This window comes from Eurypyga helias, unplaced genomic scaffold (assembly GCF_000690775.1).
Source record: "Eurypyga helias isolate BGI_N326 unplaced genomic scaffold, ASM69077v1 scaffold3867, whole genome shotgun sequence".
In the NCBI taxonomy this organism is placed as follows: domain Eukaryota; kingdom Metazoa; phylum Chordata; class Aves; order Eurypygiformes; family Eurypygidae; genus Eurypyga; species Eurypyga helias.
The window spans coordinates 92,515-111,828 of NW_010261154.1; the positions used below are offsets into that span (position 1 = coordinate 92,515).

A 19,314-nucleotide genomic window follows, 5' to 3' on the forward strand; every position below is an offset into this window, starting at 1 on the left:
ACGCGCCACCTTTGGCACGCAGGCCAGAGGTTGCTGACAGCTGTGCTGGAGGAATGCAGGCTCACACCACCTCATGCGTTGCTCACAAAATACCCTCCACTGATCATCTACAGTAACATGGGACCAGAACTCAAGACTCCATCAAAATTCATCAGGATTTTTCATACCTGCCCATGTTCGTAGCTGCTTCAACCTTTCTTTGGAAAATCTGCCTCTTCACAGTTGGAGAGGCAAGTGGTAGACCTGTTGTTCTTGGCTGATGTGGTGGTTTGTTGCTTGGGAAATGCACACAAGCTCTTTGCCATGGCCACCGTATCTGTAAAGATAAGCAGTATCTGGCAAACTTGCCCCTGTGTAATGGATTGCAAATCATGGACTGGACAAGCTGTTGAGGCTGCAAGGAGAATGTCACAAAAAGGTGTTACATATGACAGAAGCGAGTGATTTTCATTTATACTGTCACTGTTCCTCTAAAATATCTTTTGACGGGTGAGGGAGGTGTTTGCTCTGTGCCAAGCAAAGAAGGATAATCTCTGCCGTGGAGCGAGAATATCGTAGGGAAGGACGTTTAGAGCAGGTCTAGAGGAGGGCTGGGAAAATGATCAGAGGGCTGGAAGGCCTGGCATGTGAAGGAAGACTGAGAGCGCTGTAGTGGCAAAGCCTGGAGAAGAGAAGGCTTCAGGGACACCTTATTGTGGCTTTTCGGTAGTTAAAGCAGGCTTTTAAGAAAAATGGAGAAAGACTTTTTACCAGGGCCTTTAATGACAGGACAAGGGGTAATGGGTTTAAATTGAAAGTGGGGAGGTTTAGATTGGATATCAGGAAGAAGTTCTTCATGGAGAGGGTGGTGAGGCACTGGAACAGGTTGCCCAGAGAAGTTGTGGATGCCCCATCCCTGGAAGTGTTCAAGGCCAGGCTGGATGAGGCTTTGAGCAACCTGGTCTAGTGGAAGGTGTCCCTGCCCATGGCAGGGGGGTTGGAACTAGATGATCTTTAAGGTCACTTCCAACCCAAACCACTCTTGATATGTTCATGTGCAGATGTGAAGGATATTACAGATGAAACGGAGCAAAAGTGGTGAGTGTACTGGCATTCAGAAGGGAGGTACCTGAGCTAATCAGAATAATTACTCTGTGACTCTACCCCAGGTTACACCACAGGGGAACTGTGGTCCTATCTGCTCAGGTGTTGCTGTGTCAGAAACTGTCTTCTGTATTGCTGGAGTGCAAATGTCTTGAATTATTGAAGTAAACTTGTGAGATGCCAAGCCCTTTATGAAACAGCTACACTTTACAGCTTTTAGTTTTCTCATGTTAGATTTTCATGGCTGTAACACGCAATTATGTATATATTAAAGCTAGAGATACTCTTTAATTTAGTGAGAAAAAAACCCCACTAAACCTAAGTGTGAATTCTTCTATTTAATTTGTAATATATTAAGAATTGTCAGTACTAATTAGTGCTGCAAAATAGCTTAAACATAAGACCCACGTGTCAACAAGAGTGGTAGTGTCTGTGTCTCAGCAGAAGCAAAAACTTGAGTATGTCTACTCAGAGATGTATTTGGTGTGCTCATCTTCATTTGGCTGTGCACAGGAACAGTGGTTAGTGGAAAACCAGAACGATTCAATGTCTACAGCTTTTAAAGTTACCTCGTGCATCCTTCCCGAAGTAAATTAGCATGTAGGTTTTACGTGTAACTCAAGTCTTCCTCCTGAATCAGAGCAGCAAAGCAGGACACATGCAGAGATCAACTCTTGCACCTTAAACAGTTTTTTTCCTTGGGCAGTAAATTTATCTGGAAATGTTCAGTAGCTTTGAATCCTTCATGTAATCTTTGACTGTTGACTGGGGGTGAATCCATGTGTCTGTGTGTGCATCTAAAAATGACACAGTAAATTCTCAAGAGTGGAAAGACACACAGTTAAGGACCTTCTTTCTTTGACCATAACAATAATTTTGGCTCAATATGGGGACTGATTTCAATGTGGCAAAACATGACTCCGCGGCCAGTGTCAGGTGTCCTGTTGCATCATGCAGCAGGAGTCTGTTTATTTCTGTATTAAAAATGAATTCAGGCATTGCAAAACCTTCTTACCAGCATGAAGCAAAGCATGAACTTTTTTCTTCTGGCCCCTTGGTGCATGCAGGAGGTGCTTGTGTGAGTCTCTTGGTGGGGTTGGCATAGGTAGCAAATTGCATGGCTGCCAGTCATCGTCACCTTGGGTCCTCCGAGGTGTGCTGGCATACCCCTGCTGCTGCCAGCACCTCCTTATGAGGGTGCTGGAGCCTGTCCCCCAGCTCCGTGCCATCTTGCCTGGGTTGTCGGATGGTACCACCTGCCTATGCTTAGGCATTCAAATTGAATCACAGAATGGTTTGGGTCGGAATGGATGTTAAATATCATCTAGTTCCAACCCCCCTGCCATGGGCAGGGACACCTTCCACTAGACCAGGTTGCTCAAAGCCTCATCCAGCCTGGCCTTGAACACATCCCTCTTAGTGGGGGAGCTGAGGGTAAACTTTGTACAAAACATTGTTTTCCTAACAAAGGAAAAGGGATTTAGGTCAAGCAAAAACTTTTGGGAATTGATTTCAAATTCACTAGCTTGTTAGAATCAGTAAAGAAATAAGAAAAAGATCAGAAAATAACTGACATGCGTTCTTTGGCTGCCTAAATATTAAATGGGTCAATGTGTATCTTTAACGATGGTTCATTTTAACATTTACTGCTTTTTCCTTTTTCTTCCTCTCCCACCCTCCCCAGAAAGTCTTACATTTGAAAATACTTGGGACTATAGAAAATAAACCTTCAATCTGTTGGAAAATAATTCATGGACCAAAATAAAATGGTTCCTTTCTCCCCTCTGATTTCTTCCATTTTTCCCTGGATAAGTGGGAGAAATACTTTGTGCCTTGTTGCCCCTGTCACCATGGGGAACATGTAAGAAGTTTCTATTAAATTAAAATGTGTATCTTTTAAGGGCGCTCAAGAGAATTGTTTTACCTGCAGTTTAGCTTCAGGTGTCTAATCTGGTATTTTGTATGTATTACTTGTCAAAACCCAACAATTTTGTGTCTTAACATAATTTAATTTTAGGGACTGTCATATATTCTGAAGTTGATATAAGCTTAGGTAATGAAAAGTTATTAAGCTGCTGTTGCAAACACCTTCTTTGAAAATCGATTTTTTTCTCGGTTTAAAAACAACTAGTCCTCTGGAACAAACTTACAGTGATGTCATCCAAGACCAATAATAGGGTGGTCATATTAGTTTTGTATTACTCTCTTCTGAGAAAAACAAGTAAATACCCGGTTTCTTCTACTGTCTAATAAAAATCACTATGATATTGTTAGCTGTTAAAAAATTAATCTGAGGTCAGTTTAGTTCAGTTGCTCAGATACACATCGTTGTTAAGATTAAAGGCATGAAGACATAAGAATATGAGCATGTACCAGTTGTCTCAGATTTCAGATGTGGTATTTTAAAGTAATGAGAGTTGCTACAGATACACACTGCAAGCTTTACTTTGGAGCATGAAAATTATTGTGAATAATTACAGATTTTGTTCTATGCTGTTTATATTCAGTACCCTTGAAAATAAGAAGGAATAAAATTATATTAATAGGTAGGGCTTCGTGGTTAAAACACATTTAATTTTTATTGGGTTCTATAATGTTTTAGCTCTAATGTTGTAACTCTAAACTTTGATATTTTAGTACTGGAAAAACCCTAGGTATTTTTCTGCTACATTTTCCCTTCTGTAAATTGGAAGTAGTCTGTTTTATCCCCATCTGAAGGATATCTCTGAAGACTAACTGGTTTGTAATAATCAGTAAGTGGTTATTGCCATAGGGTAAGAACTGAAACCAGAAAGTTTTCACAGTCAGCTCCACAGTGTTGCCCTAAGGGGTCCGTACCTGAGTGAATGTCTGCAGGTCCACGTATGGTGTCAGTAGGTTGTCCATCTCATAATCCATATCCTATCGTATTTAACCTTTAACTGTATTTTTTTATAACATGTGAAGACTCAGAAAAGGTGCACAGAGAGAGTTAGCTTTTTATTCTTTTCTTCTGTAACAGTAAGTATCGTGACATACCAGGTCGGTGAGCTGAGTCAAAATCCATTCCAAAGGCATTAAAATCTGATTTTGCTAATATAGAAATTCATAGTTTATATAAGAGCGCATTATTTTTGGGTGGAAGGTCAGAAATAACCATCCCAACCTTCCCTTCTCAACAACAGTGTGAAAAGACCGTTTGTAAGCCTGATAGATGAAGCAACCGTCCTTTGGGCAGCGTGAGGAGGAGTACTGTCTGTGCTAACTGTGGTCAGACCCTGTTAGTAGCGGGCCGTTACTGCAGTATGCACTTCTTGTGTTCAGTTTTGTGGACGGGTGTTGTGGAGAGACGGGGCGTTTCACCAGCGGGTTTCAGGGATATCTGCTGACAGCAGAGGATTGGTGAACCTCAGCGGCTTCGGGTGTTTTGCTTTACTTGGCACAAACCTTTTTGTTGGTCACTCCAAGCTTGACCCGTCTCTTCTCCTCTGGGCTGGGACACTTCCTCGCATACAGCCAAGCCCTGTGGTATTCCCAGCTGACCACACCACCAAGGGAGATGGGCACCATTTCCTTCCCACCCTCATCTTCATCTCATAGTCCTCCCAATTGCATCCAAGGAGACATTGGGTGACCTAATGGCTTGCTCATGATTTAAAATGCCTAATTTCTGTAATTTGCAGACTTGACTCCCATGAACCCTTGGAGCTCCGATTGCTTTGCTGATGGTATCCCAGCCTTGTCAGCCAGGACTTGCTATCAGTTTCCTCTCTCAGACAACACCGGACCCAATCTCTGCATTGTGTCTGCCTCTGTAGGGCTCTTTTCCAGCCAGTGTTTTTCTTCTCCTCCCAAATTTGGCACTTCTTCCTTCTTCGAGGTCAGCTGATGTCCTCCTCTGGGCTGCTCGGTCCCAGAGGAAGGGCGGCAGTGGGAAGGAGGTGGAGGAGTTCAAGGGGGTTAGAGGTGAGCTCGTTGCACCCAGTTTAACGAACCTGTGGTAGAGCCACCCACTCTCAGAGGATGAGGAGTTTTGGCTATACAAATTCAGGCCGTGGACAAATGATACAAATGGTACAAATTCAGTACCAGCAAATGGCTCCGGTCATGTTTGCTTTGGTAGGACTGACAGCCAGGTCTGGGATAGTTGGTTGTGGAAGTCTGAGGAACACACATTGGAAAGTGCTAGTTTTAGTAAAAACTTACTTCAACTTTTCCTCTCTGAGGCAAACCTTTATTTTTTCCACCCCTCAAACCACTGAAAGGCTTAATTTCAGCCAGACCTAATTACAGTTAGTTGTACTCAATGTATTTATTTTAGTAAAGTGTGCTGAAACTGAGATGCGATCTCGAATGAGAGGTCAGAAGAACAAAATGGACTTGAACTTCAGACTGAAGGACAGTAAGCAGAAGGACGTTCATTTGGGAGAATGGATCCTTCTGGTGGAAGTTCAGATGAACAAATACAAGTAGAGACAGAGAGAAACCCAGTTGCAGTGTATGGATTACATATTAGTTTTGAGTTTTGGGCAGGGTACCTCCACCATCACTCCTGACGTATTTATCAGCTGTAGAATTGTTGAAGTAGTTCATGGGTGTCTTCATGCTTCAGAGGACGCGTGAGCATGACTGAGGGATGAGGAATAATTTAAAATAATTAGCTGCCCAATCTGTTATGCCTCTTTCACGTCAGCTGTGTTTACTGTGTGCACAGAGTCCTCTTGGTAGTATCTGGCACTGCTTGCCCAAGGAGGAAACTTGGAAGTGCCAGATCAGTTTGGGAGTGCTGAGCTCCAAGGCTGGTGGGAACGTGGCTGGGATCTGCCTGGAGCTGGGCAACAGCTTGCATGTGCTTAAAGGGTATAAGTGATAGTTCTGTGTATTGTCATAATCCTTTATTGCTAATACATTTATGAATATTCTGTGGTGATGTGCAGAGTAGGGAAATATCTACCAAATCTTTGCATCAGAATTATAACTTGTGGATCTTCAGCAAACTGTTGGCTGCAAATTATTCTTCAGGCTTTCATTGTTCTTCAGTGCAAGTTGGTTTGTGTGGAAACATTGAATGCTTCCATGTTAGATAAAAATAAATCTTAGACTATAATTTTAATTATTTTCACTTAGAGCTGGAAATACTGCTGAGTATGTTTTTCAAAAATTACTCTCATTCAGTGGACCTGTCTATCAGCAAACCTGCTTGATAGGTACTTGAGGAAAGTTCCTGATGTATTCGACATCAGGATAAGTAACTAGTCTAGACTGACAAAACCAAATTCATTAAAAAAAATCCCCATGTATGTCTGGTACAACTTTTCTTACTATTTTCTAATGTAAACAGCAAGGACTCAGATTTATTAACTCAGGATTTTTGATATACTACATGGTAGGATTCTGATTTAAAATTGAACTAGGGAAAATAAAGAACTAACTGCAAAAATCAGAAAGGGGAATAATTACCCCAAAAACATGAGAGAAGAACTTAGGAGGAGAGATGCTAAGTGGATGTGTGAAGTTCTTGTCTGAGATTTTATAAACTCACTTTTTTTTTTTTTTAAATCCCAAAACAATTCTGAATTGAGGGCAGTAAGATGTTTTTCATGGTCTTTTACCTCCCTTTAAAAATTATTTAGCTATCTGCCACTTGTTCAGAAATTATTCTCAAATCTGAAGGAATACATTCAGTATTGTCAGTATTCTTAAGATGCTTAAGCAACTAATATTGCAGGCAACATCTTACAATATTGTTGCTCCATGCCTTTGTTAGACTCGTTTCTCTTAAAGAGTTGTGTCGTAGCGATGGGCATAAAGTATTTCCTTTCGATAGTTTCTTCCTTTGATAGAGCATCCTAGTAGCACTGCTGAAATACAAATAATACATCTTTTCTGAACAGCTAGTTTTCTGGATGTGTTAATGATCAGGGATCGAATAGGCAGGTTTTGTTGCTTTGCAGAAAAAATCATGGCAGGCCCACATAGAATTTGAGATACTGAGAAATTGGCCTCATGATCAAGAAATGTATCATTTTTACATTTAATGCACCAGCTAGTAGAGGGGAAGATTAGTTTATTAGGCTATAGAAGTCTGTAATCACCTGTTCTCCTGTGTCACTGGAGAAACCCATTGGTAAACCTGTGAGGTTGGGGAAAGGGAGTTAAATGTCAAGTAACCTTAGTGCTTACTCTGTCTTTGCAAATGCGTTATTTAAAAATAAGTCATAGAATCATAGAATGGTTTGGGGTGGCAGAGACCTTAAAGATCATCTAGTCCCACCCCCCCTGCCAGGGGCAGAGACACCTTCCACTAGACCAGGTTGCTCAAAGCCGCATCCAGCCTGGCCTTGAACACTTCCAAGGATGGGGCATCCACAGCTTCTCTGGGCATCCTGTTCCAGTGCCTCTCCACCCTCTCCGGGAAGAACTTCTTCCTGATATCCAATCTAAATCCCTTCACTTTCAATTTAACCCCGTTCCGCCTTGTCCTGTCACTACAGACCCTGGTAAAAAGTCCCCTCCCAGCTTCCTTGTAGCCCCTTCAGGTACTGGAAGGGGCAATAAGGTCTCCCTGGAGCCTTCTCTTCTCTGGGCTGAACAAGCCCAACTCTCTCAGCCTGTCCCCATAGCAGAGGTGCTCCAGCCCTCTGAGCATCTTCGTGGCCTTCTCTGGACTCGCTCCAACTGGTCTTTTCCGGTCTTTTCATTTCACACTAGATGCGTTTGCGTTCATTGTGAAGCGTGTTTTAAAAGTGAATGCTGTTTGCATGGGGATCTCCTCTCACGTTGAAGTGCATCTCTCCAGTCCTAGTTTGCGCTGTGTCCAAAGGTTGCTGCACGTGGTACTTTTTTTATTGTTGACATAGTTGGGGAGTAACACAGTAGTGTGACTGTTCAGGAAAAATTAAAAAGATAATTTTTACGGCCTTGGAGCTTGTATTTTGCTTGTATGTTTATGAATGATTGATTTGATTTTGGTCTTCCCAGCTCTTAGTTGATTTGGTTTATTTTGGGGCATCTTCTCTAGGTTTTACACATTTAGCAGCACCCTGCTGACAAAGGCCACCTGTGCCTTGTAGCATGTTCTGAGTTTCTTTTGCCTCTTCAGATTCACAAAGAGAACAGAATTTTTATTTTTAGGCCTTAAGGGTTGGAAACACCCACTTTGACATCAAACATCCAAGTGTTATGCAGAGATAATGATATAGTAAGTGAATCACGAGAACTTTGCAGTGGATGAATAGATTCCAATTTAAATCCATTTTCATTGAACCTCTTCTTATTTTAATGAACTCCTGGACTGTGCCTTTTGTCTGTCTTGGTGCCAACTGGTGCTTTTTAGAAGAGCTTTGATGGGAGTTGTAAGAGAGTCTTTCTTAACCTTACTTGGGAGTGACGTCTCTTGGGGATCTCACTTTTCCCTGGAACACAAATCTAACCTTGACCCCAAGCAACCAATTCTTAAAAACTGATAGTAAACCACTTTTTAATTTATGCTTCCAGAAAAAAGGCAGAAATATCCATCTGCCTTGCATTTTGCTCTCTTCTTTAGCGTGACCTCTTGCCTTTGTCCAGCAGATCCGGGCTGAGCAGTTCTGTCAGCCGGGAAGGCCTGCAGCAGCAGCCTCGAGCAAAATGGCACAAATGCCTGTTCGCTTGGCACTTTTGCATTCAGAAACAAAAATTTTAAGCAATTTTGCTCAGTTTTAGTTTCCAGCTGTCTACGTGTTTGCCCTTCTGATTTTATACAGCTGTCTGTCGCCACGGTACTAGTGCGTACCTCGTGTACAGATGAATGATGATAACCACATCTCAAAGTGAGCATATCGGAGTCTTGGATGTGTCTTCTTTACAGGGACGTAGCAGAGTCTTTCAGCTAGAGGTTGTTCGGTTCATTTTTTTGCAGGTTCTCTTACTTCTAACTTTTCTTAGAGTATTTTGCTGCTTCGGTTGAAGTGAAGATTTTGGGGCGGAAGCGTGTGAGTATTGTGAATGTAATTTTTCACGATGGGACGGTGTTCTCAAAAACATCTCTTCCCTTAATTTTGAAGAGAGTTCACTCCTAGATTAGCAAAATAAGCCAAAAAAAGACTCCAAGTAAAGGGCTGGGCACTTGAACCATAACTTACAGGACTCTTCAAAGTGCCCAAGCTGCTCCTTACCCAAGCTGGCCGTGCGCCAACCTTTCATACTCTGCAAGTGCCTAGTCGGAGCGTGAAAGGACAAAACCCAAGACAGGCAGATACGCATCATGGCAAGCACATGCAGAACTGCAGTTTTGGGGAGGGGGGTGAGTTTTCTGCCCATATCGACAGACAGCAACTTCTGCTAGAGCAAGTGCTTTTTGTCATTTCAAACCTAGCGCGTGTTTCTTTCACTGTGACATCCTAGACAATCTGTAACCTGCAGAATATTCCTGGTTATTCAGATTTCACCCTCCAAACATGATGATCAGACCTGCGGTAGCCGGGCTTGTTCTGCCCTGCCCTCCCAGAAGACTGCACGCCTCCACTGCCGAGCCTCGGCGTTTTGGCACAGCATTGGCAACGACATGGTTAAAACTGTGGGTAGCTTTTCAAAAGGAGTATGTCTTTTTTTTCTCATCGCACTTTTCTTTTAACTCTGACAAAACAAAATCATCCTGCCTGAAATTTCTCCTGCCAGAGCACAATGAGGTGGGGCAGCAGGATGACAACCAAGAAGGGAGTTTATGCAATTTGACTGAAGAGTTAAACATTTAGCAATTTATTTTTTAACTTCCTGTCCTCAAAGCCAGCTTATTTTATAAATGCTAAATTTAGTCTGTTCGGTTTCCGTCATCAAGGACAGCTTTTTTGGTATGCTTTCTTACAAATTGTTTGACCTTGGGAGATTGCTGCCAGAAAGGAAGAACACTTTAAAAGCTGACAACCGATTGTTGGAGGTTTGTAAACTCTGTTGTGTGGGAGCAATAAAACTCCACCAAGGCATAAAGACTCACTGAAGCTTAATGCCCTGTGAAGCTGATGAACTGCAAAGCATCAGGATGAGTTGCTGGAAACAAAATGATCTTTGCTTTTTCACTGATTTTAACCTGGAAACTGTGAGCTTGGCTTGGTTGTGGATGGGAGAAAACGCTGGTATGCGGAGGAGTTTGCCACGAGTAGAAGAAGAGAGTGGAAAGGGGCTGTTGCAAAATTTACTCTGAATTAAGTTAAGAGGAGGTGGAGTTCAGTGGGCTGGAAAGCAGGTGGAGTAGAACAGTGTAGGAAAAGGTAGCTGTCCAGCAGGTAAGACATTATCAGCCATAACTTCACTCAGGGTCTTCTGGCTGGTTTTGGGGCTGACTGGTTGTTTTTCCATAATGGTCAGGGAAATGGGAAGTAAGGAATGCTTTTTTATTCAGCCAAAAAAAGCTTTGTGAATAGGGAAATCACGTGTTATGTTCCTGGCGGTGTTTATTAATGGCAAGTTAATGAAACAGAGCACTGCAGAGAATACTGGTGTACAGCTTTAAAGGGCAGGCCCAAAAAGCATGAGCCAGGAGCACTGGCTGCAGCTTTACTAAAAAGCCTTTTCTAGCAGGGAGCCATTCTAACTTGCCTTCCAGTTCCATTTCTGCACGGATTTCAATGGATGGTGAACGGCCCCACTCTGCGGGCTTGAGGATGTGAGGTCAGTGTTGCAGAGAGAGGAATTGCTGAGATTTGCCTCCCGTCCCAGCTGGGAGCAGGGCTGAAGCTGTCCCTCTCCTTTGTGCCTGTTGGCAGGAGCAGTGCAATGAGGGAGGCCGCGTGGAGCTGTACCCTCTCATGTTATGTTCTCATATTTTGGGCTGGTGTCCAGGGCAGCTCACTGGGTTACAGGGACCTCAGGCTGAACCCTTTCTAACGCACCAAACACTCTGGAAGCTGCCAAATTCTCAAAGACAGAGTTTAGACCGCTAATACCAAAATGAAGTTTGCAAAACCAACACAGACACTTTTGGGGAGCCAGACAGGGTCAACCAATTTCAGACGCCCAAGCTAGCAATCAGCAGAGGCCACACCACCACAAGAAACTAGATGAGAATGGAAAGGCAGGAACAGAGAGACAGAAGGAAAAAACCCCACATAATCATTTGTTTTTCATCCAGTTGGCTTTTATCAGCCAACAGAATGGCTGAAGATATACTTTTCAGTGCTGCAGCCGTAGGGTTGTGATCCTCTCAATTAGAAAAGATGTGGTTCCGTTAAATAAAACTAATGGCAGCACTCATCGTCTAGGGAAATGAACAGTTAATTGTCAGCTAATAATGTTCTGGGGAGATGCTAAGAAATAGTGTGCTGAGAATTCAGTCATCCCTTTTGGCTTTGTTGCTACTCTTCGTTCCGTAGTTCCCAATTCTGCAGTAGTCACTGTCGTTGCTTATACCGTCCGTTTTCAGAAAATAACAATTCAGTGTTCGAAGTTTTGATTCAAATACAGGTTAAATAGGGCTTTGGCAGCTTAGACAAAATCTGAGGTCCTGGGAAAACATCTCTGCCACTTGTAGGTCCCTGTAAGGGAGCGTGAGTTATTGGGGTAGATCTCTGTTCACCACCACCAGAACAAAATACAACACTTGTTTAGAGGTTTTATCTTAAGGACGGGATGTACAAACCTGTTTTGATAAGGATCCTGCTGTCTTTTGTAATGTCAACTGACATCAGTCACAGCCTGAATTTACCAAAGAAGGGGCATTCTTAGTGTTTTGGCAGGGAAAGGAGGTCATTGAAGGGCATACCCTTTTTCATCCTGTTTGGAGAAATTCACAGACGGTTGTAAAGGTTTCAAGTTGAGTTTCACTGCTGATGACTGAAACAACAGTATCAACTGTATCACCGTCGTACATAGAGACTGCATGGCAGTCCAGCCATCCAGCAGCTCTGAACTCAAAGGTTCCTACGGAGGGGTAGATGCACTAAGAGGAATGGGCACTACAAGAGTAAATGCAGAAGAGCTGCTAAAAGAGAAGGTGATTTGTATGATAGACTGCGGTTACATGGTACTTTCTTACTTCTTTTTGTCTTCCTAAAAGAGCAGGTATAATGACTGTAGTTAAACAAAGTCCTGTTCGCAGCACAAGCTAGAAAAATCTGCAAGTCGTGAGCTGTGCTTTGTCTCAAAGACAGTTGACTTTGTCCACGGAACAAGTACCTTGTGTGTCATCTGCTAAGTAGGAGTTTGGGGTTCTTCCTTACTCTTCGTGTAAGGGCCTTGATGCTTGCTGCAAAGGCAGGGGGTCTTCGGGTAGACTGCGCTCAGTTTGTTGATGGACTGCTTTCGAGGTCCATGTGAACCCCTTGTGTCCAGTCTCAGAAACGTCCCAGAAGTTCACTGGAAACACTGTGAACCCAATGGGACAGGTTGCCTGGAGAAGCTGTGGATGCCCCATCCCTGGAAGTGTTCAAGGCCAGGCTGGATGAGGCTTTGAGCAACCTGGTCTAGTGGAAGGTGTCACTGCCCGTGGCAGGGGGGTTGGAACTAGATGGGCTTTAAGGTCCCTTCCAACCCAAACCATTCTGTGATTCTGTGATAAGTTAGAAGACCCCTCCTAGTCTGTGCATACAGTGGGTAGATCAAGTCCCCAGTGCCCTCAGAGAGCAACGGGAGACAGCAACCAGAGGGTCCTCCATCCTTCAGCTCATAGAGTAATAAGTGATGTTGCTGAGGCAGGCGGCATTGAGTCAACCTGAAATCTGCCGCTGGCACCCAGGGAAAGCCTGGAAGTACATCCAGGTATAGGATTTCCTCTGTGCCACATTTATCTGCCCTGTGCATGGAGCTGGTGATGCATACTGCTTCTCAACAGCCACGTGCACAAGGGCTCATCTCCCTTGCATGTGACTTGATCCCATTTCTCCCTCTTCTCTCAAGCATTTAAGGTAGAAGATGTTGCCTATGGCCTTAGGAAGATTTGGGTATAGCCTGAGCGGGGTGTCCCTCTACGCCTTGCCTTCACTCTACTACCAAGCTGTTGGTTCAGCCATTGCATATATAAGACTTGTCAAGTTTTAACTAATTACTTCATCATGCTGTGTATGTGCATGGTTTTGTCTCTGTCATGGCACATAGGGTATGCCTCATGCAGAATCTCATGACTGACAATGGCCTGGATAAGGTGTTTCAGAGAAAGTTATCAGGCATCATCACTGGCCAATTCCAGGCGCTTTTGCCTCCTTGAGGAAGTGTTTGTAACCTTGTCACTGGTAGCTGGTTGTGCTCTTTGGAAGGTGACCTGCTCTTCACTCTGCGTTCTTTTTTTAGCAGGAGAACTTCCCATTGTCTTTGTATAGGGATTTTTTGCTTTTGTTATTTGAGTTCAGCAGAACAGCAGGGTCCAGGGTCCCATGAATTGGAGTCCCTTTGTTTTAAGCTGATTTGTGTATGAATAGAGGAAGAGACTCACTGTTCTAGAGATGCTCTTGCTTTCAAATGGGGGAAAATGTCAGATCCAAGAACCAGTCTAAATCAGCTGAATGGATGGGATCTGCTAGAATATCTCATCTTTCAGCATGCCAGGGATAACATCCACTTAGGCTGTTATTACAATTTTTACTGTTAGTGTTTCTATTTTCCTTTTGCAATAGAACTCCATTCTGTGATGAAATTTGGCTCTGACTCAAAACCAGGAGGGTTCTCCATGAAAATATTTAACATAGTTGATTATAAAAATCCCAAAGTGAATTCATAGCTTGCTTGATTGTTAGCTGATTTAGAGGAGATGAGTTAAAATATTTGTGGCTTAAATATTTCTGACTTAAATACTTAGTAAATGCTGTAATCTAGACATCCAGAGAATGCATTTAGAGCTGCTTAGGTACCATACAAAGATTACTTATTAGATCTGTATGTGGAATAATTTCTTTGGGTCAGGTGAGGATTGAAGTACCCTGGCAAATGTTTTTTTATCAAGGTTGGTTTTCCATTCCACAGCACCTAACAGCGTGTGTACCTGTAGAGAAGCTCTGCCACAGTGCAGTGCCGTGGAGGTACTTAGCCGAGGAGCTGAGAGCAGTGCTGTGTCTTACTACCAGGTTATCGATGGGCATTTCCTTCTTTGATCAGCCTGTTGAAAATTACTTGAAAAAACATTTTTAAAGAGTAGTTATTAATGATATACTGTCAAAAAGGAAAGATATATCAAATGAGCTTCTCCAGGGATCTATCTTTGGCCTAGCATTATTCAAAAATTCTATTAACCTCTTTCATGATAGGAATAAGGAATACAACTCTAAAAATAGAAGATGGCACCAGTCTAGAACAAACCTAGACCAACCAGCTTGGAAAGAGTTGGTGTAAAGCATAAAATTATTTTGCAAAGTCAAGGAAATCATTCTTAATTAGTATGGAAAAATAATAGAAAAGCCTTCCCCATTGTTATTACTTTAACTGTCTAATGTTCTAATTTGGAACAACAAATTCCTGTAGCCATTGCTGCCTGTAACAGGCCAGCCACACAAAGGTGGGGCTCTGAACTGACCTGGAAGTTCATTATCAGTAACCATGCAGAAAGTCAAATACGGAATTGAGGGACTGTGTTCAGTGTAAGACACCACCTTCGGAAAAGTAGCGTGGACAGAATTGCAAAGATCATTGCAAAGAGCAGATGAGTGCTAAGGCTGGTGCTTCTAAAGCTGACTTTTGGCAGAAAGAAGCAGCAAGGTCTGCCTAGTCTAGAAGAAGGTAGACAAGTAGGGGGAAATTACAGTCTTCAAGCATGCAGAAAGTGGTGGGAAGAATGGTGGTAACCAGTTTTTCTTCATGTCGGTTGGAGATGATACAAGAGAGTAATGCTCTAGCTTAAAGTTAGATATTGGGAAGTGGCCTGCCAATATAAATAGTGGTTACCTGTGTGGTAATAAAATTTTTGTCACTGATGACTGCGTAGTGCAAAAAAATGGTGTGATTTTGTACGGTTAATCCTACCACCTTTGAGTAAATAGGTGTAGAACTTTTTTTTTAATATTCTGTTCAAACCAAACAGGTCTGTGCTTTCTAGGATGATTTACCCTTTAAAACTATGGGGTGACACAAGAAAAGGAAACAAATCCCGTGGCTTTCATGATGAAGTTGTGTGATGTGCGATAGCAATTTGGTATTCGAGTCATCTTCAGCCACGTCCGTGACTATGTCTGTTTGTCCTTCCTCAACAGTCACCAAACGTCCACAACTACCCAGATATGGAAGCTGTACCCTTGTTACTAAACAACATGAAGGCAGACCCTACGGAGGATTCATTATCTACAGACCATTTCCAAACACAGACTGAACCAGTGGACTTGTCAATAAACAAAGCCAGGTCGTCCCCTACAGCAGCTTCATCTTCACCAGTTTCCATGACAGCATCAGCCTCCTCCCCTTCTTCTACTTCTACTTCTTCTTCTTCTAGTCGTCCAGCTTCATCACCCACAGTAATAACGTCGGTATCCTCAGCGGCATCTGTACCGTCAGTATTAACTCCGGGTCCTCTTGTGGCCTCTGCGTCTGGTGTTGGAGGCCAGCAGTTTTTGCACATTATCCATCCAGTACCACCTTCAAGCCCCATGAACTTGCAGTCCAACAAAATGAGTCACGTGCACCGCATCCCCGTGGTGGTACAATCAGTACCTGTTGTCTATACAGCTGTGAGATCACCCGGGAATATGAACAACACTATAGTAGTACCACTGTTGGAGGATGGGAGAAGCCACGTCAAAGGTAAGGTGGAACCAGTTTTGCGCATCTGTGGCATCTCTAAAACTGCTCTTGTATGAGGCAAATGCAACAGCATTATAAAGCTGTTAGTTTCCCTGCTTACTGTGTTGGTTGCTGAAGAGACATAAAAGTTACGCTATCGGGAAAAACCTTTTAAAGCCTTATTCCAGTTGCTTTTTAAAATAAATAAATATTTTTATAGAGATTGAGGTCAGCAGTGGTGGTAGATGCTTGGACAACTAGTGTCAAGTTTTGTCCTGAGGGGAAGAAATCCTCCCCAGAACCTGAAGAAATAGGACAATGGAATAGAAATAATACGTAAACCAACACAGGTGAACATGGAAAACTCGCCAGATGATACAGATTTGGCACCAGAGGGGATGTCAGAAAGACTGTTTCCACGCAAAGGGAAAGCAAGTCATCGAGCTGTAAGCAGGGTTTTGGACCAAAGAGCAGCAGATGCAGAGAGGTGGGTTTTACTAAGCTCGAGGACTGGCAGTGTGATATTTTGAATTAGGTTTCTTCTTCCAGATTAAACAGCAGGAGGGAATGAAACCACACGGAGTGTAGATGTTGGGAATGAGTTTTGCAGAGACAGGACCAGAGAGGCACATGGAGGTGTGAAGGGAGGAAGAAAGCACATGCCAGAAGGACAGATACACTCTTGGAGAGGTGTCCAAAGAACACAGAATGGGGAGCTGGAGAGCAAGAAAAAATGAGAACATAACAGTTACTGAGGGAGCAGAAAGTTGTTAAGAGATGGTGACATGATGGGTGGAGGGAGAAAACAGATGTTTCCAGATACTTGGAAAAGCATAGCTTTATGAGGAAGGCGTTAGTGATAGAGATGGGAACATGGGGGAAGGAAGGAGACTCATTTCAAGGTTCATCGCCTATGAGTGAATAAAATCCAGCTATTTGTCCCCTGAAATGAGGTATTGCTTGAGACGGAAAGGGGAGGGTACTGACAGATAACCTTACTTCAGGGCTTATGAGACTACAGGGCACTTAGTAATACATCCCATAACATCTCTTGTGTACCTCATTGCATAATGAAGGGGTCTCTACAGCTAAAAGACCTTTTTCTTCAATTCTCAAGTCCAGTTTTGATATACCAGGGACTGCACATTATTGTATATGACTACAGCGATTGGTCTTTCTGATGTTTAGTAGTATCCTGTTGTCCATTAATCTTTGGTTCTCCTCCTGTTCCCTCAGTAACCGGAGTGTGGGCTGTGCCCTTTCAACAGGCTTGGACGATAGGAAATGAGCTCACAGCTGGTCTGGGTTTTGCTTTAAAGCCTCAAAATGATGGTTTGAGAAGTTCTGTTGCACTTCATACAATGATGTAATTTTAGGACCTCGTGCCATTATGTCAAGCAATGATGAATGAAAGCAGAATGTTTCACCATGTTGTCTCAGAAAAAGAAAAAAAAAAAAGAAAAGGGAAAAAGCAAAGTTTTAGTCTCTGTTTTTGTTTTGGAGCTTTGAGCTGCACATGACCTTGAGCTCATCCAGAATTCTTCCCGTTTGTTTTCTTTCCTAAGGTGCTAGTTGGCTCTGGTTACAGTCTCCTCTATGGGAAGCACCTCCTGATCTTGTAAAACTGGAACTCTGCTACCCCGTTTTCATCAACAAAATTCCGGAATTTAATGTGCCACAGGGATTTCAGCCCACGAGCTCCAGGCCTCCTGAGCTACCCTGACAATATTGCCTTTGTGCTATTATTGGCAGAGATCATTAACCAGCCCTGCAGCACCTATTAATGTACAGCTAAAGAAAAAGAAGGGATTAAGCATTCTTGCATTTTTTTTTTTCCTCATCAGCGGTACCAGTTTTGCTATCACTTAATTACTTTGATATAAGTGTTCAGATTAATTTGAATAGATACAATAGAAGAATAATGGGCAATAATCCATCCGAGGTAGCCATCTTCTGTCAACTTTTTTTAGCACAAATTAACTGATTAAGTGAATGTCATATGTGCACAGACTAAGTTCCTTTCAGTGGTCAGCCCTCATGCTGAAAACAAGAAATAAATGCACACAGATGCTAACAGGGCATTGCTGTCAAATTGAATTGGTTGCCAGTCCTCTACCGGGTGAAGGAGAAATGGTTCAGAATCATGTAGAGTCACAACTTTCAACTTATACATGAACACTGATAATTTTAAGAAACAAAAATACACAAGCTGAAACTAAGTCCCATCCCTGGAAAGTGTTCAAGGCCAGGCTGGATGAGGCTTTGAGCAACCCGGTCTAGTGGAAGGTGTCCCTGCCCATGGCAGGGGGATGGAACTAGATGATCTTTAAGATCCCTTCCAACCCAAACCATTCTATGGTTCTATGAAAGTCGACCCACAGATAGCATCGGTAGCATTTGTCGCATAACCTCTGTGTTGTTGCTGCTTTGGTGCTAGATCAGAGACCATGTTGATGATCCAGGAGTGTACTTGGGAAGCATTTAAGGTTGTATTTCACACTGGCCTGTGTCTAAGTCCTTTTCACTTGAATGAGACTTAAGCATTTTCCTGAACAGAGATACTTTCAATGCTAAAATTAATGAAAATGACATGCTTAAGGTCAGACCTCTCCCATTTCTCTAGATGCAGGTACTTAGGGGAAAATTGAAAGGAACAGGATATATAGAGAGAGGTTTTTCTTTGTTATTCCCACTTGTATTTTCCTCATGCTGAATTTTGCTCTTCCTTCCAGGTTTGACTAGAACCATTTCATTTTAAATTTTATTGCAAAACCTTCTCAGGCAATCACCATCTCTCTAATCCTGTCTCCAGGTGTTTCCCTTGGTGGCTTTCTGCTTCCCCTGATGCTTCCCAGTCCACCTTCCTCTCTCTCAGACAAAACTATCCTCCCAGCGGCAGCTTTTCTAGGTAGTTCAAGCAAATACTTCTTTCTGTTTGAATTCTGTCTTCCCTCCAGCACAAGAAATCACAACCTCCTCTTCTGTTTCCCTTTCTTTTTCTGTTTTTCTATTTCTTCTCGTCCCTCCCATCTTGCTGACTGTTCTTCGAGTGTCAGTTTCAACAGCTGTGTTTCATCTCTCCCTCCTTATCTGTTAATATTTCTAACCCTTACTGTCATCTCCTCTGCTGCTGCACATCCTTCTCCCTGGATTCGCTCATCCTGGTGTTCTCCGTTGCACCTTCCTTCAGGAGAGTCTCAGATCTCCTCTTCTGCCTCCCAGAGTGCTGCTCATTTCTGCTCTCTGTCCAGCCTTCTCTCTCCTATTTTTTATTTCCAAGGTTCTCTATTAAATCAAACTCTTCCGGCAGCATTGAAAGCCCAGATGTGTTTGCAGATAATTAGCTCTTGTATATATGAGCTGCCAGCAGCCTCCTGTCAGGTCCTGCACCACGTGCTACACCCCAAGGTGGGAAAAAGGAGTTGGGGTTATCATACTACAGAAGCACCCTTCTGCCAGATGGATGCTTTTTGCTGGATAAAAACTTCGCAGTTCACCTACTGTAAATCAAAATCAGGATGGAAACGTTTCTAGGAATTTATTAACTCATGGAATTCAACAAGGCTAAGTGCAAGGTCC

At 42.9% G+C, this 19,314-nt stretch overlaps 1 protein-coding gene across 1 annotated transcript in view; it reads left to right on the forward strand.

The window, feature by feature from the left end:
* Positions 1–15,812, forward strand: part of KLF12 (Kruppel-like factor 12) — an 85,139-nt gene extending 69,327 nt beyond the window's left edge. The window contains exon 3 of the mRNA XM_010155266.1: positions 15,213–15,812. Within this exon, the coding sequence (XP_010153568.1) occupies positions 15,213–15,812 (600 nt within the window). The remainder of the gene's footprint in view (positions 1–15,212) is intronic.
* The last annotated feature ends 3,502 nt before the right edge of the window (positions 15,813–19,314 follow it).